The sequence below is a fragment of the Nesoenas mayeri genome (genome assembly GCF_963082525.1).
Source record: "Nesoenas mayeri genome assembly, chromosome: 18".
Lineage (NCBI taxonomy): Eukaryota > Metazoa > Chordata > Aves > Columbiformes > Columbidae > Nesoenas > Nesoenas mayeri.
In genome coordinates this window covers 3,941,312-3,969,027 of record NC_137566.1, presented here as the reverse complement: position 1 = coordinate 3,969,027, position 27,716 = coordinate 3,941,312, and the positions used below count along the sequence as shown (strand labels likewise).

General features: G+C 47.1%; 1 protein-coding gene across 1 annotated transcript; it reads right to left on the bottom strand.

Moving 5' to 3' along the window:
• LOC308047549 (discoidin domain-containing receptor 2-like) lies at positions 1–27,716 on the bottom strand (the record flags this gene model as incomplete). Its single annotated transcript, XM_080356130.1, has 16 exons — positions 1–141; positions 1,455–1,604; positions 2,912–3,146; positions 4,667–4,864; positions 5,227–5,348; positions 8,209–8,453; positions 9,615–9,810; positions 10,046–10,203; positions 11,213–11,305; positions 12,261–12,507; positions 16,012–16,198; positions 18,800–18,905; positions 19,099–19,246; positions 21,112–21,340; positions 23,417–23,519; positions 27,653–27,716. 16 exons carry the CDS (start codon positions 27,714–27,716, stop codon positions 1–3), a joined length of 2,622 nt encoding a protein of 873 aa, XP_080212256.1.

Here is a 27,716-nt window from a genome sequence, read left to right as displayed (position 1 = left end):
TCAAATGTTTGATTCCATTTGTTCCAGCAGGAAGTGGTGAATCATGTCAAAAGTGGGACGATCTTTGATATCCCTGCTCCAGCATTTCAGCATCAGGTCAAACACAGGGTTAGGACACAGAGGAGTCTGGGAGAGATAGATCTGAAAGGAAGAAAAACACAGCTATTTCAGTGGGTTTTCCACCAGAGAATGGAACCTTTAGTAAATTAACACCAACAGCTCCGTTCCGGGTTCACAAGGCAGCCATCATGCAGTGTTTGAGATCCATTAAGCGTGAATCGGGCAGTGAAGTTTGGATGGAGCTCTGACACCATCTCCAATGGCACTGTGGATGCTTTGCCAACTTGTTTGATGAGCTGGTCACAAAACAGTCCTTTGTCCCCCAGGAAACATGAATGCCTCAGAGATCCGGCTTTCAAGTGACAGCAAAACACAAACCAAATTTACCACAATAAAATCCAAATACTTTCACTCACCGCAGACAACCCATGAGGCTTTGTAAGCATCGCGACGGCTTGTTAGCAGAAACAGAAAAAACACCTTTTAGAGCTTAATCTAAAGCACAGCTTGGCAGTATTTTTCTTTTCTCCTCTCATTTCAACACACATCTTTTAGGCTCTCTACATTAGTATGCAGGAGACACTGAATAAAGCCTCCCATTATTTTATTCCCCTTAATCCTTTATCTTGTTTGATGCTAAAAGGTGAATTTTGGGAGAACAAACAATTGTCACTGCACTTTTTGGGGTACAGCGATGCTCGGAACTGAGGGGCTGGATTGTCCTGCTCTATTTAGCTTGGAATCATAGCATGTCCTGTGTTGGAGGGGACCCACAAGGATCGAGTCCAGCTCCTGTCCCCGCATATGACAACCCCACAGTTCACACCATAACACACCAGCACCATCACTGGTGTCTACTGGAGCATATTGAAGGTACCAGCAGGGGAGTCACTGTCCTGTTGGGGACTCAGTAAGAGAGGACAGTGACAGAAAAGCCCTTCAGCAACTAGAGATGGCCAAAGGCTTCTCAGCCTACATGGATATAATACAGGGGGTATTTAACTCCCAGGCACTAACAACTCCTCCCTCCCCACCCCAGTAAGTGCTTCCTCGCCTTTCTGTGGGAGAGAGATCTGACAAAGGAGAAGAGCAAAGGGATGGTGTAGGAGAGCCCAGAAAAGCTAAGGAGGACAGCGCATCAAGGGCAGGTCAAACAGAAGCAGCTCATAGGGAAGAAGCACTGGGCAGGGCCAAAGGGCTCTTCCAGTGGGACTCCAAGAGAGGAAAGGAGTGAATGAGCCTGGAGGAAGGAGAAGAGGCAGGAATCACTGGAAAATACGAGTAACAGAAGCAGAGGATTCTGCAGATGGCTCAGGGCCAGCAGAACGGTCCTGTGGAGACCCCTGGGATGTGAGCAGGTCAGCGACGGGAGGAGCGGCCACGTTTGCTCTTACCTGCCGGCCCTGGCTGCGGAAGAACTCTCCGGTGTTCTCGATGACCTGCTCATCGGAGAGGAGGCTGTAGGGCTGCTCCTTACACAGGATGAACATCTCCCATAGGGTGACCCCGAACGCCCAGACGTCGCTGGCTGTGGTGAACTTGCCCTGCGAACAGAAGGGATGTTGGAAACCACAGCGCTACCCGGGAAAACATGTTCCAAAAGAGACAGCAGAGCAGGTCACCCACACAAAGGAACCAAGGTAGGACACTGCTGCGTTGGGGAGCAGGAGCAGCACCTCTGTGGGACCCAAGGGACGGCTCTAAGAAGGCGCAGCCTTCACTGTGGCAAAGCTCTGGAAACAAGGAGCACGTTTCAGAGAAAAGCAGAGATTTCTGTTGCTCCTGAGAAGCCTGTTATTTGTCTGCAGCCATAGGAAAACAGGCTGTGGCAGGGGTGGTAGCTTCTGCCTACCTCCACCCAAAACCCAGCAGGGCAGCACAGAAAAGCCTTTGAAGAGGATGCGAAGCCCTCGGGGTGCCGGCAGAGCCAAAGCAGACTCTAGACACTTAGAGAAAGACCATGATAATTTCAATCTTTGCACATGTAAGAAGTCGGTGACAGTCTGCTAACCGTCCCTGTTTTCTGTCTTCGAAAAATGTGCCCAAACCGGCCGTGTTTGGAACAATGTGTTTCTGAAGAAGTAAAAGGAAACTGAAGATTGTTCAGAAAATAACAGGAAATAATCAGGGGCTGGAGGGCTGTTTGGACAGAAAACATTCAAGACCCAGGTTGCTCAGGCTTATGTGGCAACCCCAGTAGCCTGACAGTGTTTGGAAGGTGTTCACACAAGGAAGATGGGGGTGATTTATGGTTTAGATGCTGTTGTAACCAGGGTGAAAATAGGGTGAATTTAGAAAAGTGTAGGCCTACTAGCTTTTATAGCAGAGATAATGACAATTTTTCTGGGTACTCAGAGAGGGTGTTACAAGAAAGTACAACTGCATGATCTTGGGTTCAAGAAAGAGATATAGGGTTGAATATTAAACAATTGCCTCCAGACTGGATGTGTTTGGGCTGTTGAACAATCTCCTAAGGGGAGACAGCAGGACCCTTAAACACAAACAAAACCTCAACCTCAGAACCAGACTTGCCACTTGAAACTCATGAAATTTTGTCCCTGCCCCTCTCAGCTTCACAGCTGGGGAAATACGCCCAGAAAGGCAATTTCCTTCCAATTCCAGCAGGAATCCTGAATGCCAAGCACAGAACAGAGATTATATCCCAGAGGATCTCTGCTGTATGTGCAAGGACTCGCTCAATTTTCCAGGATCTGAGTTACACTCAATGTGACCTAAGGGACATCTCACCTGGGGCCACCTGTAGCGTGCGTTTTGATGCTATGAAAACTGATACACGTACATGTGTTAGTGTTTCAGGGGCACAGTGAAACAGGTTTTGTGCAGTCCCTACCAAAAGGATGCTCTCCCAGGCCATCCAGCGTATGGGCAGCACAGCTCTCCCCTGGATGCGGTAATAATCCCCGCTGTAAAGGTTCCTGCTCATGCCAAAATCCGCAATCTTGATGGTGTAGTTGTTCCCCACCAGGCAGTTGCGAGTCGCCAGATCTCTGTGCACGAAATTCAGAGACGCTAAATACTTCATTCCAGAGGCGATCTGGGTGGCCATGTACAGCAGGTTAGAGTAGCTGCATTAAAAGAAAACAAGATTTAAAAAAATGAGTAGAGCTCCCCACACTCAACTCTCCCATATTTGACATGTTACAGTGATATATCATTTTATTTTCTGCCAGAACAGTGAAACTAAACTGTAGTTTCATGGCACTAACACCCCACCTGCCTGGCTAAGCCAAGCTCCTCAGCTCATTAAGCAAGAACAGACAAGCTGGCCCTGAAATTCAGGGCCCTTAGAGTCTGATGTCCTTTAGATTTTTAATATCAGGCGTTAATCTCAAGATTTTCACAGAATTTATGCATCAAAGCACCAACTTTTTGCAGAGAGACATGAAAAATTAAGCTGTACAATCTCAGAATCTTGTATCTCAACCTGCTTAGCCTGGTATTTCAACCACTGTCGCTACTGCATGATTACATTAAAATGTCACTTAACATTAAAGACAGCTTATTTTTCAATGTTTAATGTTACTGAATATATAAACAGATGCATTTTCCATTTGATGTAACATTAATTCATTGATTAGCAAAATTAAAACATTAACAAACTTGCACAATAGGCAGAATTTGGACCATCTGACGTTCAGCATCCTTCACACACCGTTACTCTGCGATGCTCGGCTCGATTCTCATGGTGCGCGCTCAACACTTCACACAACCAAGTATTTGTCACAACAAATCTAATACTGTTCACAGTATTTCTCTGATAAAGCTCAGAAAAATAAAGCCTTAGTCTGCCTCTCTTTGTGTTCTGGTGGCAATGAGAAAAGAGCCATCATGTTATCTAAATTACAATAATGAAATGCATTTCATGATCACAGAATCATTTTGGTTGGAAAAGACCCTCAAGATCATTGAGTCCAACCATTAACCCAAGCCTGGCACTAACACATGTCCTGAGAACTCACTCTGCCTAACAGCCTTGCTCTTAACCTATAAATCAATGTAATCCTTTGCGAGGGTACGTGCCAAAGGCCAAGCAATGCAACCACGTCTGACCAGTGCAGGTTTCTTTATTGAGCAGAATACCTTAGTCCTACACACAACTCTCCTCTGAGGAAAGGATTTCTGCACTGTAGAGAGGTTTCTATGTCAGATTTAATCCTCCATAGAGGAGGGGGCTAAGTGCCACTGCTGACAGAAAATGGTTTTCCTGGCCAAATATTCTCCTTCTGTTGGGTGATGAAATCTTTCCTCAGTGAAGCTCCACACTCAACTCCTCTTGTAATATTTTTCAGACATCCAGAGAACATATGAACCATCTTGAAAACCTGAGAGACGTTCTTGATTTTCATCCCAAAATTCTTGCTGTAATTCAACTGCCTTCCCATATTAATATTTGATGCAAACCCACTAATGTAACCAGAGGGTCACATCAGTAAACGATACATCTAAGATGGTCACAGCCACAACAAAGCAGGAGTCGTGTCCACAGACGTGCTGTGACAACGGCCGGGCTGGAGGAAGGTCACAGCAGCTTAAACTGGTAGCTCTGTATTGCTGATTTGTCCAAAATACGGGCAGCTCCTCTTACCTGACACAGGGAATATTGTTTGAAATGGCAAATTTGCTGTAGATCTCTCTCTGCGACAGGAACTGGTTGAGGTCTCCGTTCTCCATGTACTCCGTTATCATGCACAGCGGGTCATCGCGCACACACACCCCCAGGAGCCGGATGATATTTGGGTTCTTCAGCCGGGACATGATCTTGATCTCCTTCAGGAAATCATTTCTTGTGAAACAGAAAACAGGTTTGAATCCTAAACTATTCTTTTGTCTAAGGGAAGCAGAAGTAGCATGTGAGGAAATCCCTACTCAGAGACATTCAGAAATCCGCACAAAGTGAGAGCGAAAGCTGGTTCAACATCGATTCCTTCCCCAGCAAACAGGATTCATACAGCATTTCAGTTTGATACTACATCTACTCCTATCCCCCACTCCCTGTATGTGTCCTGTTCTTTACAAGAACACATAGAACATACAGAGACACATGACACCCTCCTACAGAAGTCGCCAGGGTGAACCCATGTGGAACTGTTGCTCGGAGAGCATTCGCTTTCCTTCTCAGGCGGTTGGCATTGTGGATGCGCTTACCTGGCTGTTTTGTTGACATCTGATCTCAGCATTTTCACTGCTACGAGCACTGGCTGGTGAGTGAATTCTGTAGACGAGACCCCCAGGAATTCCAGCAGGCCATCGGCTTCACAAAGGTGCACCTGGGGGGCAGAGACAACCATGGGAGCACATACAGGCAGCAAAACGGAGGGAAACAACCTCGCATGGAGGTCACCAGTTTGGTCACCGCTGGCAGAATGACCGAGTGAATGATACAATCAAAGTGACACTCTTTGGGTTGGAAATATCCCATAGGTTGGCTCTAGATCCCGGACAAAATTTGTACACACACTATACAGCCCATGATGTAGGAGTCGATGGGGATTGCAGCCTGATGTGACCCCAATGCACTGAACAGACTGTGAGTGTGCAGACTGGTGCAGTAGATTACTGGGGAAGCCCGATTCTCCCGGCAAGATCTGGAGATGTTCAGGAAGGTCACCGTACCCAGAGCTGTCTGCTTTACTCTGCATGTGCCTGCAACTCACAAGGCTGCAGCAGGTTTGACACACACAGTGCATCCCGGCAGCCGGACAGGCACAGAGATGTCCTGCAGCCAGGCCCTAACTGACCTGAGCAGCGTCCAGGAGCTACAGACAGCTCTACAAATTCTCTAATTCCAGGGAAAAAAAAGAGACAAAAGCATGCCAGTCAGTAGTGGTGTCCCCCAGGGGTCAGTGTTGGGTCCAGTCCTGTTTAACATCTTTATTGATGATTTAGATGAGGGATTCAGACCATCATCAGCAAATTTGCTGCTGACACCAAGTTAGGAGGGAGTGTGGACCTGCTGGAAGGCAGGAGGCTCTGCAGGGGGACCTGGATAGACTGGAAAAATGGGCTGATTCCAATGGGATGAAGTTCAACAAGGTCAAGTGGCGGGTCCTGCACTTTGGCCACAACCCCCTGCAGCTCCAGGCTGGCACAGAGTGGCTGGAGAGCAGTCAGACAGAAAGGGACCTGGGGGACTAATGGACAGGAAGCTCAACATGAGCCAACAGTGTGCCCAGGTGGCCAAGAAGGCCAATGGGATCCTGTCCTGTATCCAAACCAGCGTGGTCAGCAGGACAAGGGCAGTGATCCTTCCCCTCTACTCTGCATTGTGGAGGCCACACCTGGAGTACTGTGTTCAAGACTCACTGTCTCTAGAGGTTTTTAAACTGAGATTGGACATGGCACTTAGTGCCATGATCTAGTGAATGGACTGGAGTTGGACCAAGGGTTGGACTGGATGATCTCTGAGGTCTTTTCCAACCCAGTCGATTCTGTGATTCTGTGATGTAAACACCTCAACCATTAACATGCCCAAAGATGAATACTCTGAAGTGTACATTGAATTGCAAGTTTCTTCAGATAAATAAATAAAGACATAAAACTACTGCCAGGGTTGTGTAAGAAATGGATGACAAGACATTGACTTAAGAATTTATCAGAATGCATATTCAACTGGAGAAGTGGGGTGGGGAAAGCAGACAGAGCTGAGCGTGTGGGAAGGAAAAAGGACTGGAGGAGGGGAGCAGACTGGATGTGTCAAAGATTGCAGCAGAGAGGGGATGTAATGGGAGCTTAATGAATTTTATATGAAGAAAAAACAAGCACTTACTGGACAAGCATGGTGAGGAGAAAAAGGAGACAGTGCAGAAAAATGGGACAAACCCACAGAACAGAAACAGAAGTACAGAGATGCTGTTGCAGTTACATGGAGAATGGAATCTGCTGTGGTAAATGTACAGTCACAAGACTAGAAATGGGAAAGGGAGCTGTGGTACTAAGCACATGTGTTATAAGCACAGGTAATGTGTCATCAAGTCCAGGGAGTGGACGGTTGGGAGCAAAGGAGAAAGAAAAGCTTGAAATGGAAGGAAGCTCTGGGTGGAGAGGTGAAAAAAACACCACAAGCACAGTGAGCAATGTTGCTAGAACACTGTACACCGAGCCAGAGAAGTGGAAAGGGGCCTGTCATGTGAAGAAAGGAACAGGCTCTGAATCAGTCTCCAAGGAAATGGAGATGGGGAGCCTGGCTGCTGCTGTTTGACAACACAAAGGAGGAGGAGGAGAAAGCTTTGACAGTTATTAGAAGGACAGGGATGAGAGAGGAGAAACCCGAAGCAAAACAATGAGGGAAAAAGCCTGTTTGACTTTTGGAGCACAGCCCAAATGTAGCAGACAGGTAGAATTTAAGGCTGTGAATGAGCAAATGCTGGGAAGTGACAGTGGAAGAGTGGGAGCAGGTGAGGCGAAGATTCGGCTCATTATAGAACTAAGGATGGTGTGGAAACAGAGCACGGTGAGCTGAAAGCATTCACAGCCCAAAAGCAGCTCAAGGAGTAAAGAGAAAGCTTGGCAGATGACAGACGTACGTATCATGCTGCCCGAGGCTTCTGACACACACAAACTGGGGCTTGAGCAAGCAGCAATGCTGGAGAATCTGTGAGGGCACCACAGTGCTTGGGAAACATCTGTCTCTGCTTGGGCCGGCATGCAGAGCCCCACCAGAACCTCCACGTGCTAATGTGGAAGCTGTTTTTACCGCTCACATCAATCTGTCTTGGCTGGATTTGCTGCTATAGTTTCCAAATTTACATGCCTAAAGGTGGGTGACAGCCACCACATGTTCAAGATGTCCCTGAGCGGCCATGCAACAGTCTGAATTCCCACTGCCAGGACTTTTCTGTGGGGTAATAAATGGGGATACAGACAGAGACAGAAGAACTTTGCAAAGCTCATCTGTTAGACTCAGGTGGTACCAAGCAGCAGCCTCACAAGTGTAGAACAGGGCTCTCTGAAGCCTCTCCTAAGGGACAGCAGCTTTCCCCAACAACAGAGACAGGTATTAAATAAACTACTGGTACACAGGTCCCTCAGCCCCCAAACATGACACAGCACCAGAGAGACAGCTCAGAAGTTTCACTGTGCCAAACATCTCCTTTCTGTTGGAGGAGCTGTGGAAGGGAATGGCTGTACCTCTCCAAACTGCCCTTCTCCCAGCTTCTCCTTGAGCCGCAGCTGCTGCCGAGGGAATTCACCCACTGAGATGTCCTTCTTGGTGAGAGAATCCACAGTGAGGGCTGGCACTGCGTACATGTTGTTGCCGGTCACACCTTGCAGGTGAACGATATCTGTTTCGGCGTAGTGGGGAACGTTGTTCTGAAAGCCTTGGTGAGGAGTGGACTTGGTCAGGTCGGGCTCAGCGTAGTCCCCGCTGCACACTAAAGGGACATGAGTACAAAACAAGGCAGGTGGAATTAGACACACTTCTTTAAAACCAGTAGGGCCCAGCTCGCTCTCCTCCACCCTGCAGCCCTCTGGAACTCAGCCTAGTATGTCCAGATGGAAAACTTTCCTCTGTTTTCACTAGGGCTTAAACCAGAGCAACACACGTTTCTGCAGACACCAGAATACCTGTGAGGTGCCAGTGAACTCACATTAAACAGCTGCCTCTCTGTCCAGTTATGAGCTAAAATCCTTGCCCAGACATGCAGGGATGAGTCTAAAGTGATTTCCTGTTTCTGATTCATCCTAAATATGATCTGTTGCCCGTACCTGGCGCAGGGACACGGTCTGCGTCATCAAACTTACCCTGGATTCGCTTCTGCAACAATAACTGATCATGGTCTGTTCTCCACATACTCTGTTAGCACGCTATGTTACCTCTTAGAGCTTCTTCACATAAATATTGTGGCATAGCTCTTTATAATTAACTCCCTGTACGGTCAATATTACATAGAACTTTTGTTCTGCTTCAAATTCAAATCCTGGCTCAATCCAAATCAGCCTCCCTGTGTAGTACAGAGCTGCATCTCAGCAACTTGTTGGTGCTTGAGAAACGCAGTGCTGCCGTTCCATCCACTAATCAGCACTGAGTACAAAGCACTGTTGGAAACATTCCCTTCTGCATGCATCCAAAAGCTCCCCAGGGGCTGGAAGCCAAGGCACCACTGATAATTCTCTGCTGTGTTCCCCTCTGCTTTGTCAAGGGAATTTCAAAGGGCCCTTGCTGCAGGAGAAGGTGCTCAAGGTCTCCAGCAGCCAGTCTGGGCAGCCCAGTAGCCACTGCCAAGGGGCTGATGAGTCAAACACCGTGTGATTGTCAAAACCTGCTCCTAAAAGATGGCCTGGCTAACATAGAAACACAGGCTTCAAAGAGAACAACGAAAGGCCACCACCCTTTAGTGGGGCTGGTGATCCGCCTGCCAAAGTTATGTGCTAAAATGTTTCAGAGCTCCAGAATAGCATCTCAGGTCCCTGGGTTTGTGTTGTATTGCATGGGAGGCAGAAAAGATTACTTAGACACTCAGAAGTGGCACGTTTTAAAATCTGAGAGCAATAATAGAAGAATAAACACATGACCTCTGGAGACTGACGATTACCTGAATCCTCTGCACTTTGAGAGAGCTCTGGAAGCTTTTGGAGCAGCGTAGCTGGCTGGTGATACTCCAAATCCAGCGGGAAAGCACGTTCATAGGTGGGATTCGACTGGTGGATCTGGGTCTGGTTGTTGGCAATGGTGTAGCTGTAGAAGGAGAGGCGAACTGTGGCATCCTCCTCCAGAATTCGACGTGGGGCCTGCAAAAGAGAACAAAAATGCTGAGGCGATGCTCAGTTAAGTAATGTATTGGCTGCAACCGCACCAACTTCCAGTAACATCTTGGATAGGGCTGGCATCCTCCCTGCTGTGAGAACAGCGTTTTAGCTGCTCTGTGGAGCTGGGGAGAGCCTGTGCTTTCCACATATATCTGAGCTCATTACAGTTAATGCTTAGTATTGAACCTGTGTCTACAAAGTAGCCCCATTGTATTACCTTTTCCAACCTTTTCTGAACATATTGCTTCCAAAGAATAACGATTATAATCATCAGGAGCAGAAGAATAATAGCCACAAGGCAGCCCACAAGGATGGAGGTATTGGAGTCATCTGCCTTCTCTCCTATCCAGGTGCTGGTTACAGAAGATGTGGTTTCTGCAGTCAGAGGAATGAAGAAGAATCTGGAGTTAACAAAGCACAGGTTGTTATCTGTGTTGCCTAATTTCCCATGTGTCCCTCCCTACAGGCTGGTACAGAAAAGATCTTCCTGAATATTAAACATTAGCTGCGTTCAGATTTTGCTCTAATAAAAAATTCTCATTTTGGAGGCTCACAGCTAAGAATCGTGCAGGACTTCTGCAAAGACTGTTCCCAGCGCCAGAACAGATTCCTGTGATGGATCTGTGTTAGCACAGTTTTCAGATTTCCACTGGCTGCACATGTACCTTCAGCCCACTTGCTCTGAGGCAGCTCTGCCAGCCCAGGGAAGAAGAAACAGCTGAGGCTCAGAGGACTGTAAGAGGAGACCCCCCTGCAGTGCTGGTCCAGCTCTGGGTCCTCAGCACAGGACACACACGGACCTGCTGGAGAGGGGCCAGAGGAGCCACAGGAATGACCCAAGGCTGGAACAGCTCTGCTGGGGACAGGCTGAGAGAGCTGGGGTGTTCAGCTGAGACGAGAAGCACCGGGGAGACCTTAGTGGAGCCTTTCCACACTTAAAAGGGGTCCATAAGACAAATGGGGAGAGGCTTTTGAGCAGGGCCTGTTGCAATAGGACATGGGCTGATGGTTTTAAATTAAAGGAGGGAGATTCAGGCCGGACATGAGGAAGAAATTGTTGTCCTGAGGGTGGTGAGAGCCCGGCCCAGGTTGGCCAGAGAGGTGGTGGATGAACCATCCCTGGAGACATCCCAGGCCAGGCTGGACGGGGCTCTGAGCACCCTGAGCTGGTGAAGATGTCCCTGCTCATGGCAGGGGGGGCACTGGGGGAGCTGGGAAGGGCCCTTCAACCCAAACTGTTCTGTGATTCTGATTCTGTGCAGCCCTGTGCACGAGGGCAATAAGAGGCCATACCCAGATCTCCAGCAATGGAGGGACAGACCACATTAATGCGAAACCCCCAACACTGAAGCCCTTGGTGTGGCTAACTGACCCAAGTCCTTACCCCAGGTACCCTCAGTAACGTTGCACTCAGTTTCCAGGACATCCGTTGTGCTTGGGGCTACCGTGACAAAATTGGGATTCACACTCTCCATGTCTGTGGAAGGGAAGGGAAAGTCAGTCCAGTCCCCTCCCTGCTCCTGCCAGCAGCCAGTGCAACCCCAAGCACCACCCTCGGCTTCCCGAGCAGGGCTGGGCTGACACCCAGGCAGGTCACAAACAGCCTGAGCAGAGATACAGAGATATCTGCTCACTCAGCGCTTCCCAGCACACCTGCAGAACAAGCCTCTGCGCTGAGCAGCACATACATCCTGACCACAGCAGATCAGAGTGTGCAGGATGTGACCCAGAGCTTGGCCAGACACAGGGGACTGCAGCAAGAACTTTTCTTTTTCCCAGTTTTAGCATGATTATAAGAATTCCCATCCTAGGCTGGACCAAGAGTGACAGAGGACAGGCAGGAGGAGCTGCCAGCAGCAAGACAAGCAGCAAGCTGCAATCAGAGCACTCCTTCCCCAGGAACATCCTCTCACTACAGCACATCAGGGACCTCTGAGTAGGAAGCTGTAGCCAGATCGTTTGACTGGCAGTGCTGGTGGTTTTCTCCAAGACGCTTGTTCATTCCCTTCTAGAGTCTTTTAGAGCACCTCATGGCACTGACTTCTGCACCACAGTTAAGACTTGACAAAAGAAAAAAGTCAGCCTCTTACTAACTTGATTACCACCTGTAGATAGACTTGAATTATTCAAACAAAATACTCTTAAAGAGAAGGAAAAATCAACCCCATAAGCAGCAGGCAACTGTCTCAAAAAGAAAAAATGCTCTACAGTCCAATGTTTGGTTGCCCTGGTTGTGCTTCTGCACAGGTCCATCAGTATCAGCCTGAAAAGAATCCACTGTAGATGGGACCTTTCTTGCCCTTCCAATGCTTCTACAGCCTCCTCCATCCTCCCGTGTAGCTCCATGGTGCCCCACACATGTCCTGCACCCCACACCATCTCTTTCGCTCTCTGTGCTTTGCCAGATCTGCTTGACTTGCAGGAATACTCACCTGACTGGAAGGAAATCTCGCTCATCATCATCCAGGTGTCAGCAAAGTAGAAGCGGCAGAGGATGGCTTTCCCCACGCGCTGGTTGAGGGGGACGGTCACGAACCGCGCGCTGGGGTTTTTATCATCCAGGACAGTTGCCACTCCAACAGGTTCGGGCTCCCAGTCTGCAATCAGGCGCGGTTTGAACAGACACTCCACCTTCTGGAAGATCTTCACCCCCTTGGAAAACATGTTGTTACAGTGCACCTGGGCAGAAGAGAACCGATCAATCAGATGGGAGCGAGAATTACCGAAACCTAAGTCGAGCCTCAGGGATTTTCTATTTCTAACCACCTCCCTGTACGAATACTCCTAACGCAGAATGAGTGAGTTATTCCAGTTCAGCTTCATCCATTTGTAGTGTGCAATGAGAACATTTGTGCAAAAAGTCATTCTAAAATGGCTCCTAACTTAACATGCAAAAGCCACACTAATGGTCAAATTCTGCAGGGTCTTCAAAGGGCCCAATGTAAAAATCAAACTCTGTATTAACCTAAGGCTCACAGGCAAATTCTCCTCGAACATATATTCTGAGGAAAAAAAAGACACCTGGGCTCTAGCTTCATTTAGAAAGCCTTCAGCATCTGCAGTCTAAGCTAATTCCTTAAAAAATAAGTAAGTAGAAGCTCAAGAAAATATTCCGCTGACCGACAGCAGCTCTTCTGCCGTGGTTTCACCTCGAGGACAACTGAGAATCTAGATTTTAAGAAAACCATCATGTAAGCCTGCATCCAGCAACCTGGTGGCTCATGGTCAGGCTGTCCCCGCTGCAATGGCACCACCGCTTTAGCCAATGACGCTGGAATTTGAAGTGCAGTCACAAAGATGCCAAGCTGGTCTCTCACCGAAACAAAGGCATCCTCTCTCATCGAGTTACGGCTCCACACAATCTGCTTTCAGACAAAGCGGTTCACTACCTGCTGTCAGGCTGACTTCACACCTCCGTATTTGGGAGGTTTGTTTCACCCTCCCAAGAGCTGGTGGCAACTTTGTCCCTCCCTGCTCTTGGGCTGCACCCAAGCCAAGAGGTTCCAGCACAGAGGTGGCATCTCTATCTGGCTGCATGGTGGCCCCGCAGACCCATCAACACCAAACACCCCTCCAGCGCTCCCAAGGAAGCAGTTTCACAAAAGACAAGGCTTGTAAGGATCCTTTACATCCCACCACCTTTCTTCAGTGCAAATCACTCCCTTTCTAAACAAATGTACATGACAGGTTAAGTCCTGCCACGCAGTCCTGTAGATCTGGACCACTGTGGCCAGTGACCAAGGAATAAGATGACCCTTAAAGTCCTCAGCATCCCTCGGTCTACTCCGTTTTCATAGCCATGGTGGTCCAACCCTCCCTGGAGACTCCACACATTATTTCCTAATGACAGTGAAGCATTAGCAACTGTGACAACAACAGTTTCCAAATGAAGCGCAGCTTTGAACCCCATTAATTGCTTGGCCCCTGTGAGGTCTCGCAGTGAATAGCAGTGAAGCAGTAATGAGGATGACAGGCCTGAGGAGCAGTCAAAAGACAAAAGAGGGGTATTTGCATGTAATTAGGAACAGATGAAGCTTAGACAACATTCAATAAGGAGAAATAGTCATCCATAACAAGGCAGCAAAGCCTGACGTCTGCAATATACAATTTGTGCCGTGTTTGGACAGGAGTTGGGTATGTTCACATCCTGGACCGATCCAGAGACACTTGCTATTCCAAACACCACCTACAAACGTCCAATTTTATAACATGCAAGCCTAAGAAATTCACAATGCGGTTGCAATATTTGCTAGTGTTTATTTTTAATACTTGGATACTGGGGAAACTCAGAACTGGAATAAAGTTAACAGGTATGGAGATATAAAAAGTCCTTATAGACCACCTATCCTGTACAAAATAAATGCAAAGCTGAAACAGGTAACATTCAATAAAGAATGAAGAATAATTTATGCTAATCAATACAGCTTTATAATGAAATACTAAATGAAGTAGCTATTTTTATGAGCTCATGTGTTTGGCTGATCAGGATGGCTGTGTTTACATGACAGATTGTTGTAAGGCGTTTGATTTACTCATTATAACATCTGACTCCAATTAGCATAGTATGGACTCATGAATTTGATTAATTTGGTTAAAAATTGTAAACTAGGAAGTCTTACAAGTTTTGGGGCACATATATTTCTGTAGGTGACTTTCTAGCAGGAATGTATTCCCAGCTCCAGGTTATTTGTTACCTTTTGCAGTGATCTGAGAGAAACAGCAGAATCACCAGCAATAAAATAAATTAAATGGGAGAGAAAAAAGAAGTCTCCTAAAATAATGTGACATTTTCAGGATTGACTCATTTCAGGGTAATGAACTTGGGAACAAAATGTAAGCGATGCTTTCTACACCATGGACACCAATAACCTTAGACTGACTTTTAGCATGATACTTAATGAACACTGGCTCTCTACCCCTTGGCTGGGAGGACAAATACGATCACAAGATTCCTAAACAAAGAAGAATCGTCCAAAAGCAGGAAATCGGTACCATTCTTCCATGCAGTTTGATGGAAAGCCTGCATCCAGTTCCAGTTTCTGTATCTCCAAAAGAGCACTGGCAAAGAAAGGAAGACAGCTCCAAAAATGACCCTGGATCTCACAGGGAAGGTGTTGAAAAGTTCAGCCAACTTAATTTACTCAAGTAAAGATCAAGAGAGTGGTTAAATCACAGTGTGGAAGCAGGAAAATCTCTGAGAAGGCAGGACTCCTATTTTTGCCAGCAAAAGCAGGCTAAGCGCCAATGGTTGCAAGTTAAAAATAGACAAAATAAAACCAGGGTAAGTAACCACCAAAACAATTTACTTAAGGATGTGGTGGGTTCTCCTTCATTTGAGATCTCTACAAGAAAAGCCACCAATACTTTTTAAAAGATCCTGCTGTTTACTACAGACTCAAAGTTCAGTTCAGTTTGAGTAATTTCCCACAGCACCAGCACAGACTGAGGCATCCAGAGGTATTTTTGGTTACAATGGGAGCACAACCACATTCCTTTACCTCAAGAGCCAGGCAGCCCCTAAAGAGTACGTAGCCTACATCCTAAATCCACCTCAGCTGCTTAAGCACTGCTCTGAGTGTCTGCTTTTTATTCTTTTGAGCCAAATACTGAAAGAAGAGTGTCTGAGCTCTGGAGAGGCAAACGTTCCCCTGCTTCACCTTCTACATTGGCAAACTGGGGACATCTCCAGCTCACATTCCACCTGTGGTGGACTCTGCTGTCAAGCACCCTGTATCCTCCTGCTTTGGGAAGAGGACCCAAAGGGGGAATCTGGAAGCACCCATGTCACCTGCATTCACTCCCCCGTTGTCCTGAGGAGATGCAGAGCTCCCTGTCCCCTCCTGATGCACCTACTGCAATTTTTGTCACTGTCAAACTTTCCCAGACTCACATTCAGCCTAAAACACAGGAGTGCTGATGTGCAGGAAGCTGCTCCTGAGAATCCCCCTTTGGGTCCTCTTCCCAAAGCAGGAGGATACAAGGGACCACTGATGATCTCCAATTCAGCCTCCTCATTGACCCTCTTTCCCAGTACATCCCATGATTTCCTTTATGGGGCACCTAACTTTTTCCCAAGAAGACCTCAGCCCACTGCTGTGGCTCATGTGTCCTATCCCACACCTGACCCAGGGTCCGTGAACCCTCTGGGCACCAGCGTGTCTGTGTCCGGGTCCTGCTCATTACCTTCATGGAGGTGAAGTTCCTGGGTCGGTCAAACTGGAACTCCATTTCAACAGAGCCCGTGCTGAAGCTCTCGTTCTTCCAGCCGACATAGTCATAGCCTGGCCACACGCGGTACTGGTGGCTCTGCGTGAAGTCGTCCAGCCCCAGCACACCGTCCGTCAGCTGGCCCAGACCACCATACAAGTGCCTAGCGAGAAAAAAACAGCAGTTAGGCAGAACAGCAGCCAGGAGAGCTCAAATGTGAAAGTATTGCAATCCTTTGGTACCAGGAAAACAGTTTGTTTATGCTTAACCCATTTCATTCCCTGTTCTTAAGCAACATCACCTTTATTTTGTTCAGGTTAAACTTTTAAAATCTCTCCCTGCTTGGGAAAACACAGAAGTTTTGACATTGATATCAAGCACTGACACCAGAGCCGAGCTACAAGTAGAGCCTCTTGAGAATGAAAACTGAGACTAGAGAAAATGACACTGGATGGTCTGCACACAGAGCTGCAATTGCAGCATTCCAGCATGGAGCAGCATGGGAGGAACACTGCTCCATCCTGCCCTGGGGGAACCGTGGGGAGGGTTCTGCAGGCACCGAAAAAGCAGGAAAAAGAACAGAGACCATGTGTGGCTCACCCAGCCACAGCCAGTGCCAGCTGGGATCACCTCCGGCATTGCTCCTCGCGCAAGAGCAGAGCAGCATCAGCTCCTTTTCCAGGGCTGATCAGACTCTTTGCCCAGCACCCTGCCCCGTTTCACTCCCTATCCAACAGCACAGAGCCCACTATACAGTTCTCCAGCACCATCCTGGAATAGAAGATGCCAGATGTGGTACAATTCTGACCCACTCGCCTTCCAGGAGCCATCCCTGGTGTGTCCCTTGTCCTGTAGCAGGTAAGTGCAAACAGTTCAGCTGTATTAGTGCCTGAGCTTGCTCCTTGGACCTGTTCCCTTCGCTGCTACACACACTGAAGCTCCCCAGTTCTGTTCCAAGTGAGCCCTCCTGTCACTAGCATTTGGTCTTGAACTCCAAGACGGGATTAGCAGCTGGAAGAGGCACAGTCCTGCTTCCAGGCCAGACAGACACATGACTGAGAGGTTAAATAGTTTGAAAGACTCCTTGTGTTTTATGCCTCCATCTGCAGGTCCCTGACATCCCCCAGCAAGCCCAGAGTCCTAAGTTAGTGCTGGACAGCACTTAACATCTTTCTGCACACAAACCCATTTTTTAAAAATATCCAATCCCTACTATATCAAGGCAGCTTAAAAGCATCAGATATTAACATAAGACAACATTGTTACCCCGAACCTTGTAACATCCTGCAAGCATGAAGAATGTACTTTCTGCCTCCTTATTTTAACCTCCAGCACGATAGAAAACAAATATATTTATAAAAATCATCTCCAAGCATTAAAAGAAATTATCTTAGGCAACAGTAAAGATTTTCAGAAAGTTAATGACAACTGAAATGGGACATATAACAAAAACGCCTTAAGTCAATGCACAACACCAGGTCATGGAAAAGACGCTGTCGGATCACTCGGTCGGCACATTCCTGCACAAGTGGGGATATGCTGCCTCAAGAGGATACTCACATCCAAGTTTGTCTGAGGTTTCAAGCCATGGAAACACATTCAAATCCGTATTTACAGCAAAGAAAGTGGTCAAACTAAATGTTAAATAACTGGCTGAACTTTCAGATATTTCAGATACAGACTATTAATGAACTGTCCTTACATGAGAGTCAACTATCAGGTGAACAAAAGACACCTCCAAATGTCAGTATCATGCCACCCTACCTCATTTCAATGATGTGAGAAATTAACAGACCTTGCAATGAGCTGTCAAAATCCAGCTACTTTAGGCTTTTTGACTCCAAATTGGAAAAGCATCATACCCAAGAAATCTGCAGAGTGAGTAATCAGCCCCCTTCCTCTCATAGCACATTGGCAGTGGTGCCTCTGCTGACCTGGAGCTTCTCACAGGGAGTGATGCAGTTTTCCAAGTTGTTTCAAGTCCACCAGAGCTTTGTTTTCAAAAACAACATCTCAAATCTGTCCAGAAGCTCACAGGTACCAAGCGCAGGCCTAGAGTTCAGGTGTTGCGCGCTTTCTTGGATGCCCCGTTTACCCTGGAGACCTCCTGCAACAGTTTAAGATGCAGCCTGATGGAGAATTCATTTCAGTTATCAAACTGCAGAAGTAACAAAGGCAATGAAGAGGGGAAGGACCTTCATCTGCTCCAGGGACACTGGGACTAGGCAGGCAGAAGGTCCAGCCAGCTCTCCCACTCCAATCTGGGGCAACAGAAGAGTAGCAGCACCTTACGATCTGCAGTATTGACAACAGTTTAAGGCTATACCTGAACCAACAGAGAAATCAGCACAATGAATATGGTCACAAACAAGGGCTTTGAGGCAATCGGACACATCAGGACTGTGGCATCACATCATGTAAAGATGGAAGCTACACACAGCACTTAGTTGCATAATGGCACACTCGTTAAAGAGAAGCAACAACTTCTAACAACATAAATATTTCTTTCCTGCCAGCCTTTGCCAGCTGAGGGAAATGAATGTGATGCATCCTGAGCCCATACCCTCCTTTAAAAAAGCAACTAACAATATGTCAAAGAGCCTGGAACAACAAAGCAACAATGCTTTGGAGAACTAGTAGGTTAGCCTGCAGCTCTGGAGGTCTCAAAGAGGTGTTTGGGATACAAGATACTAGTGACAGGTTAAGTAGGAAAGAAGAGATCATTTGCACAGTGACTGAGAGAGAACAGGACAACTTCTCCCACCTGCGCTCCTGGTAGCCATCATAGGTCGAGTCATTCAGATAAACGATGGGGAAGCCAGGAGCCGCTATTGTCCCTCCTTCAGGGATGCTATAGGATGCCAAACCATCTAAAAAAAGAAGGCCATATACCTCAGAAATACAGCAGCAGCAGCCTTCCATCACCTCTGTCCATATGGTCCTTTCATGTATGGTGTGGACCAACAGAAGCAGTTCTGTGGGCCTGGGATTCCCTCTGCATACGTGGGGACGCAGGCGAATCAGCATTGTGCAAGGACTACAGGTGTGGAAATCGGTACTTACCATACCAGACACAGCCATAGAGCTCCACCCTCATACAGACAGTCATTGGCATCTCCGTCACAGGAATCACCCGGATAAAACGTGCGATGATGGGAGGCCGAAGATCTTTCAAGACCACATCATAAGTGTCAATGTTGCCTTGGATCACCTGGAGAAGAAAGCTCCTTATCAGTAACTTCTCCCTGCTGTGCAGTTACTATGAACAGGAGTGTACTTGTACCCTATTATTTGAGTCTAAGGAGCTTTCCCATGCAGTATCTGCAGAGGATTAGCTGCTGCTGCTCCCCTCTCCTACCCAGTACTGTCATTTCACCTCCTGTCCCCTGCAGACTCGTACCAGGTAGTGCTTTGAGAAAGGCAAGTTTGAGATGAATGTACATGTAGACTATAAATTGCAGCAAGCGCCAGTTACTAGTATGTAACCTCTCTTCAAGTGAGTCTCCATCTACACTCAACAGCAGGTAACTGAGCACTTGCCCTCATCACTAGTTACCTGGTGGAAAGTCCCGATACCCTTTTACTATGAGCCAACAAAATTCCAGAGGTGCTGCAGTGTTGGAAGATGAAAATGCAAGCAGCTGCATGGCAGATCTCTTGAACTGAAGTGCTGAGCACTGCCACAGCCACCCCATCCTGCTGCAGCACAGTCTGATTTGGCAAGGACCTTCACCCTCCCCTTACGCTCAGTTTCAATAGTGCTGCTAAAAGTCCACTGTCTGGAACAATATGTGGTATGGAAAGTCATTTTTCAGAGGAGCTGAAATGAGAGGAATTGTACCCCATTGTGTATGCCATGCCCAGACCAGCAGGAGCAGAAGCATCTTTGAGGATACCAGGAAGGAAAACTTATTGGTCTCATGTGATGGGAAACAGGTACACACACTGACAGAATATATATGGATTTCCACATATACAGCACAGAAGAGAGGATGGCTCCAATCACACACAGCTGAGTACATGCTCATTACCTTATTATGGCCAAAGAAAGATCTTGCAGAAACTGACCCATTCTAAATCATAACACCTGACACTAACACCATACTGAGTGCCTGGGAACAAGGGTTTGCACAGGACTGCGAGACAAGGGGCATTTAGCTGTTGTGGACAGTGTAACCAATTGCATTCCGATATAACTCAAGATGTGGACAGACATCACCTAAGAAAGTACCAAAGAAGAGTTACCTTCCCCTCCCATCCTACAAACACGGCATTTGCAGCACACACCACAACGTGAGGGGTGGGCAAGATAATGGTAACAGCTAAAGAGCCGATCAAAGGTCTGAGCGAACAAATGATTCATTAACAAGCTAGAAGCTGCTACTTAACACTGCAATACAGACCCCAGTGTCACTTCCAAAGCACCCCCAGAGTTAGAAAATATCACACCCAGCACCTTTCCAGTCTGGCTTAGATCTGCAGGCTCCACAAGCCAGGCTGAGGCAGGGGGATCAGGTCAGACGAGCTGCAGATGAGAGAAGGGGATTCCTTCCTGGGGGGGGGCGTTTAATAAAGGGTTATGAACATGAGCAGGGCGCAGCCATGGCCAAGCTCTGTGCTCACGTCTGGAGAGAGCAGGAAACAACTTTGGTGAGCAGGGAAGCCTCTTTGAATGTGTGTGCTCACATTTCCTACCCTCTAAACTCCTTCCTCCTCACTGCTCCTTATATTAAGCGCTGTTATCGGACATCCAGAAACTCATCTTCATCCTCTGCCACCCCCTCCCTTTTGTCTGGCTGGTTGAGGGACATTCACATGATGTTTCGAACATGGACAGAAAGGTAGCGAAGAGTAACAGTTTTCAGTCACGGCAATGGCTGGGGCTTCGGGGATCAGGTCAGAGGAGTAACAGCCCAACACTGCAGCAAATACAGGACTAAGGCAGATGATGCTGAATGCATGAGAGGAGAGTCAGGATAAAGTATGATGCACTAGGCAGTACATAGAGGACCTGTCTTCTACGGTCTAGATCTCTATGGCTTGAATTTCCCAGGATTCAGCTCCTAGCACACTCACCTTCCTGCCCTGACGATCCTTCCAGGAGATCCAGCGCTCTCCGTTGCGGCTGTAGTCAATTCGGTAAGCACGGGCAAATTCTTTGCCTGTGGCACGGGCATGCCGTCCCTGAGTCCCAATCAAGGTGATGAAAAAGAGCTTGTGCAGGTCAATCTGGAGGAACTGAACATCTTCTGGTTGCAATAAGCCAGCAGGGCACCAGGCTCCATCCCCCTCTTCCCTTTGTAACCTGAGGGGAAAACCACACACATCAAAAAAATGTCACTTCCAAGGATCCAGCCTTCCCAGGAAAGACCTTCAAACTTTGAGAACTGTGAGAAAGGAACCAAATCAGCAAGTGAGACCCGACAGCTGCTACCAAACATGCTGCCTCTTTGGGCTGATGGAGTCCTTTAGCCAGTTTTATCCTGTTCAGAACAACTCCCTCAGTTTTGAATCTGTCTTTAATTTTTTCTTTCCCAGACACATATTTTCATGTTGATTGGAAACAACTATGCCACTCAGTAGGTAACTGCATACTGAATGCTTTTCAGCACCGTGCTGGTAAAGTGCATACTAATTTCTTCTAAACCCCATACAGCAAGGCCTGAACCTTGGCTTGACTAGCTCCTACAGCTCTAACAAGCAAAAAGGAGAGCTTTTCTTTCTAAAATGTATTTTTAAGATAAGCTCTGTCCATCTACAAACTATTCTGGCTCATCTCAACACATCCTCCACCTTCCCTTCACCCAGAGCTGCTAGTGCAAGGCACTAAGTGTATGATGTGAAAGGCTCTGCTGCTAAGTTGAACACTGTGGCACCAACTGCAAAGACGAAGCTTTATCCTTGGAGATCGCTGCAGCCAGCAGCAGGTGGAGCCACTCAAGGAACCGCTGCCTCACCCAGGCTTCCGTAGGCTCAGCTTTGCAAGCCACAAGGTGGAGAGTTTTAAATACGAAAAATGTACCCAGACACAAAAAGATCATGTGGGCTTTTTAGCAACACGGATTTCTTAGCAAAAAGCAAGTCCTCAGTGTCTCAGGTTGGTCAGCTGCCTGTGCAAGACTTTGTGAAGGTGAAGCGGCAAGAAGAAGTTGTAAGAAAGGCAGGAAGGGTGACTGTGAAATGACAGGGACTGACGTGTGTACAGGATGATTAGAGGTTAACTATGACCCCTAACAAAATGAACTCTGCTAGAGAACGGCTTCATGTCTTCACCCTGTGGACATCCAGCTGCCCCCCGGCAAAGACGTGATGGGAACAGATGGCAAGTGATGCCTGAAGTATTTGCAGAACTGGAGATAAGCCATAATTCAGAGAGCAATGTAAGTGTCCCAGCTTTGAGACCCACAGCCTTGATCAAACACCTTTAAAAACACACAACACTTAACATCTTTGTTCTACCACAGACTAAGAAAAAAGAAGTCAAGCACTAGGAGAATGATGCGATTTTGGACTGCCCAATTTCATCGTAAAAATGTATCACAGTTTTCCTGAAATTCATGTCTGACTTGCACAGAATCTATAGGAATGTTTGCTATCATTATAAACAATTCTAAGGAAACTCACATTTGTAGGTATTTGGGAATCATTCAGAGAAATGAAATGACAAACAAATGAAAAGCTGAGCTTATGAGAAAGACTGAAGTACTGCTTCACATTGAAAGAAAATCCTTTAGCTGCTTTTTAACAATTCCTTAACTCTGCAGTTTCCAGGTTTTTGAGTGGACAAAGCCCATTTCCTCAATATGATGCTGTTGAAAAGTTCATTCTCATAAATGATTTCCTACAATTTATTATAAAGAGCTCTACAAGAATCCCAGGGGTACTGCCCCTACCTGACCTGTAAATCATAAATCCATTAGAGCTTTATTCACAGAATTATAGGAACACCGGGGTCGGAAGCCACCTGTGGAAGTCTCCAGTCCATCCTCCTACTCACAGCAGGGCTAATTCCAAAGCCACCACTGTTGCTCGAGGATTTGTACATGTCCTGAAAATCTCCAAGCTCTGAGACATCACATCTCTGGGTACCTGTCCGAGTGCTCCACCACTTCAAGAATTCTGAACCAATATTAAGAAAAAATATCCTTTTCATGAAAACATGTGGATATTTTTTCTTAATATTGATTCAGAATTTCCTTTATTACAGCTTGTGACCATGACCTCTTGGTCTTTCACTATGCACTAATTAGATTTAATATGGAACAGTGAACAACATGAGCAAACTTAAGATTGCTATAAGGGTAAGGAAACTTCTTCCTCAATCACATACTAGGTATCTAGAAAAAAAGGGATTATATTGTTTTGCCAGCGATTAACCTACCGTGCATACTGGGGTCCTGTGGAATCGTACCACTGGCTGGACGCCGTGATGTCTTCGTCCCGTATTGTCCCTTCGTGCATACCCAAAGGGTAACGGCATATAGCTGAAAATGGGAACAGAAGCAAGTTAAAAAGATCAGTACCAATTCTTCCTAAACCACCAGACAAGTTTAATTAAAAGGCTATCAACGCCTAGGGAATAAACATGGAAGTGATAAAATTGAGAATGCAAATAAAGATGAAATAATTACCATAAAATGAAATAAGTAATGAAACACACTCAGAGTTACTATCATCCAGCAGAGTCCTGGCAAGGCAAAAAACTTTACACGGAAACATTTGAAGAACATGAAAGCCAAAGCCAGTGTTAATGGTTGCGTGGACCCATTTTACAATGGATTATTTATTAATAATGATGCGACATAAAAAGGAAGAATTTGTTTAAGATTTTTCTTCTTCTGGAATAAACTGGATGCTTGAATTGCATGCAAATAAGAACAACTATTATTATTTTCACCAGTCCAGTAACACGCAAGCACTTGAACAGCTTCTATGACAGATGGCCATCTTATGGAAACATCTGCCCTGTCACATTAGGTTAGAACTTAAACTTGAGCCCAAGTCCCTGAGCATCCCCACTACCCCATCCTGGTCTGTCCACAAGTGGAACAAACATTTCTCTCTGGGCACAAGATTCTCAAACTTGGTGCCTCTGGGGAGTCCAGACACAGCTGGCTCAAGCCATGGAGCTTGACCAGCTCAATACACCCAACACAGCACAGATGGAGATTACAAATCCAAGCTGGCCAAGTTCTGGCCCCTGACACAAGATTTTAAACATGTCTTGGAATATTAGAGATGTTTCAGAAAACTCAAAGTCTTAATGCATTCATTAAGGCTCGGTATTCAAAACAGGCAAGCGAGGTATTTTTGTCAGACTGACATCAACAGCAGATTAAAAAGGAAGTTATATGGGATTAAATCATGAAACAATTAAAAGACAAAAACATACTCAATGGAAAGCCTCAGAAAAACAGGAAATGGACTTTCCTATAGATTTCTGATCTTTGCGCTCTGAGCTCACAGCAGCCCCATCCCCTCCCATCTGCAGTGACAAGTGCCAGCAGATGCCACAGTCACTCCAGTGACACATGTCCCCGCTGGCACCCACAGCTCCGTCTGCCCTCCGCAAGGGCACTGCCTGCAGCACCCTCCTCGTTCCTGTATCTCAGGACTGCCACCCTTGTACCAAACCTGGATAATCAAGCTGTTCCCCAAGGCCAGAAGCAACAAGAAAAGGTAGAGCCATGAAACCCACCTTGTTGTTACCACCGTACAGAATAAACAGCTTCAGGGTGAATAACTACACACCAGATTTCAATGGAGAAATGTTTGCAAATAGAGGTTGTTTCAACAGGGTTTGGCTGTAGCTGTAGTCAGGCACATATTGACAAATGTGTAATGTTCTATATATTCCTAAATAATCTTTAAAGGTGGTGAGGTGATAATGTTTACTGATGATAATATAGAAAAAAAAGCAAATTATGGGAATACACACAAAATAAACTAGAAAACACCATTACACCACTGTCTATTTATGGTCAGATGTCAAGACAGATGGAATAGAACTCTTATTCCTTCCTTCTCCCATCAGAAGACAAAGGAGGTGACATAGATGATGCAAAAGGAAAGATCAGCAGCCTCATCATTACAAAGAAGATTAGTGAAGCATGACAAACATCATTCCTACTCAGAACAATTACTCAGTCTCTCAGAATACCAGAAGCAGGAGGCATCAAAAGATCAGGTAGCAGAGTCCAAACCAAACATATGCACCCTTAAATCTATTAAACACTCCAAATGCCAAAGGGTACCAAAAAATCAGTTGACAAACTCTAAGCTACCATAGGCAAATACACCAGTGCTGGCTCAGAAAGCTCCTCAGCATCCCGCAGAGTGCTGAGAGCAGAGCTGGGTAAGGCACTGCTGTCTGTCTGTCTGTCCAGGACCAGCAGGGACGGGAACCTGCGCAGCCAGGACACCAAGGTGATCAGGCCTCTGGTCCCACCGAGAACATTCAACCGAGGTTTCTCTGTTTGCAGAAGAATTCATGGGAGGCAGTGGGTGTCCAGTTGGGATCAGGGACGTGATTGTGGCTGCTGAAAGCCAACCAAGGGCTCTAACCCTCCTCTGATACTGAATATTAAATTTAATAAACCGAACTAGTCTCATCTGTCCTGACTCTTAGCTGTCCCACTACAGACCAGCACAATACAATCTAGTGCTGGAAATCTAGTACATTGCTGAACTAGGGGTCAAAATCTGAAGATTTTCTACAAGGGCTGAGTCATCATTTGAAAGCAGAAAGTGGTTTTGTGTTTCTGCAGTGGGAATCCTGTCTGGTCACACCTTATTTAAAAGTCAAGTGCACACCCTACAGTAATGCCAGACAGAGCCAGCTACTTGGGAAGGACTCAGGGGGACCAGGACTTGCAATCCTGAACAGAACTCATTAGTTCACAAACCCAGGGCTGGCAAATAGAAGCTGGAGTGGCCCTGGCACCAAGGGATGCACCCTGTGGGTGGCTGTGGCTCTCACCAAAACAAGCAGCATGAGGCTCTCACCAAAATGCACATCCTCCTGAGCAAAACCATCTTTGGGTTCTGTTTAGGTGCTGCCAGGAGTCCTGCTAAGACATCCCTGACCCTTTTATTATGCACTCAAGGACATGCTCATCTGCCACACAGACAGGACACAGGGAGGCTCAGAACAGTGTCACAGCTCACCTCTGTTAGTGAGGTCAAACCGATGCTGGGCAAAAGGGCTGCACAGGATCCTTCCCACATCGGTCTGAAACCACCCACAAAGCAGCCCCTTTGGTTTAGGACGCCATGCGGGAGATGCTCCAGAGCACTCCTGGGGCAGATCAGGAGGTCAGGATCATCAACAGAGCCTGTGGGCATCGCAATGAGGAGCATCAGCCGGGCTGCAGTCCGGCTGGGAACAGGGCACGGCCCCTCGGGACAGAGGGAGCTGAGGGCACAAAGCTGCCCGAGGAAGTCACAGGCAGAACGAGAAGCACGAGCAAAGCTGCGTGCTTATTTCTTGGTGGAAGAGATTAAGGCACGAGGGTGGGATCACAGCCTGTGCCAGCTCCCAGGATCCTGTGGTGGGGGATTCCTGCCCCTTAGGGTGTGCTAACTTCTGTACTTCCCACCACCAAAAGGGATCTGCCTGTGACTGACCCTCTAGTGCTGTCTGCCCTCTTCTTCCACAAGTTTACACCATCAGAAGCAGACAGAGACCCCGTCTCAAAGCTGGACGTGCAGTGGATGTACAGCGCAGGGCACAGCTGTGTGATGGGGAGCACAGGAGTGTCCGCTGAGCGCCCCCACAGGCTTCATTTCACTTTTGGCTGGTTGCAGCACCACCTCAAACATCTCCAGACATCTGCCGGCCAGAGCGGGGTCAGGGGCTCCAACAAACAGAGCCAGACCCAGCAGAGCAAACGAAGGCCCTCAGGGCAGCACTGCCGCCTCTCCGCGCCTTCGGCCAAGCTGAAAATGGATTAGACTCATTTATTTCACAGACCATCTCCAGCTCAAACCACCTCATTACAGCGATTTGTGCAATATATTGCAGATCGTTATCTTACTAATCTCTGTCATGATTATAGCTTGCCAAATGCTGTAGGACAACAGGTCATGCCCTCCACAGGGACTCATACCCCCATCTCCACCCCAGCTTTGTGCCAGGTAGGGTTTTCCACCTTCCCTTCCACACCTCTTTCTCCAGAACCTCTCTTGATGGCTGGAGAGCTATAGCTTATGCTTTGCTAACTGGTAATTTACGTTCCACAGGGAACACAGTAACTCTGAAGCAGTCTAGAGCCAGGCTTGGTCTGCAGGCCACATGGCCAAATTGATGAAGAGAGAATTAGAGTTCAAAACGGGGCTGCTGAGAGCATGGACACTCTGGGCAGGCAGAAAAAGGAGTATATCCATGTGTCTGAGCCCCTCTGGGACTGTCACGTGAGGTGTTTTGCTCCAGTACAGCTGTCAAACAGGACTGACCAACTCAGTCCAGAGGACAACATTCAGGGACTACGTTAGTGATTACGTTTCCATGCATTCCTTACATGTATGTGCATTCACTATGAGAAAGCAAAGAAAGGCTGAGAACAAACATATGAAAGGTGGGAGATAAGAGTCCCCTCCCAGCCCCACAGCTCCCTACCAGGGTTGACTTCGGCACCAGACGGCTCAGGCAGTGAGGCCAACAGCAGCATGCAGAAGATCAT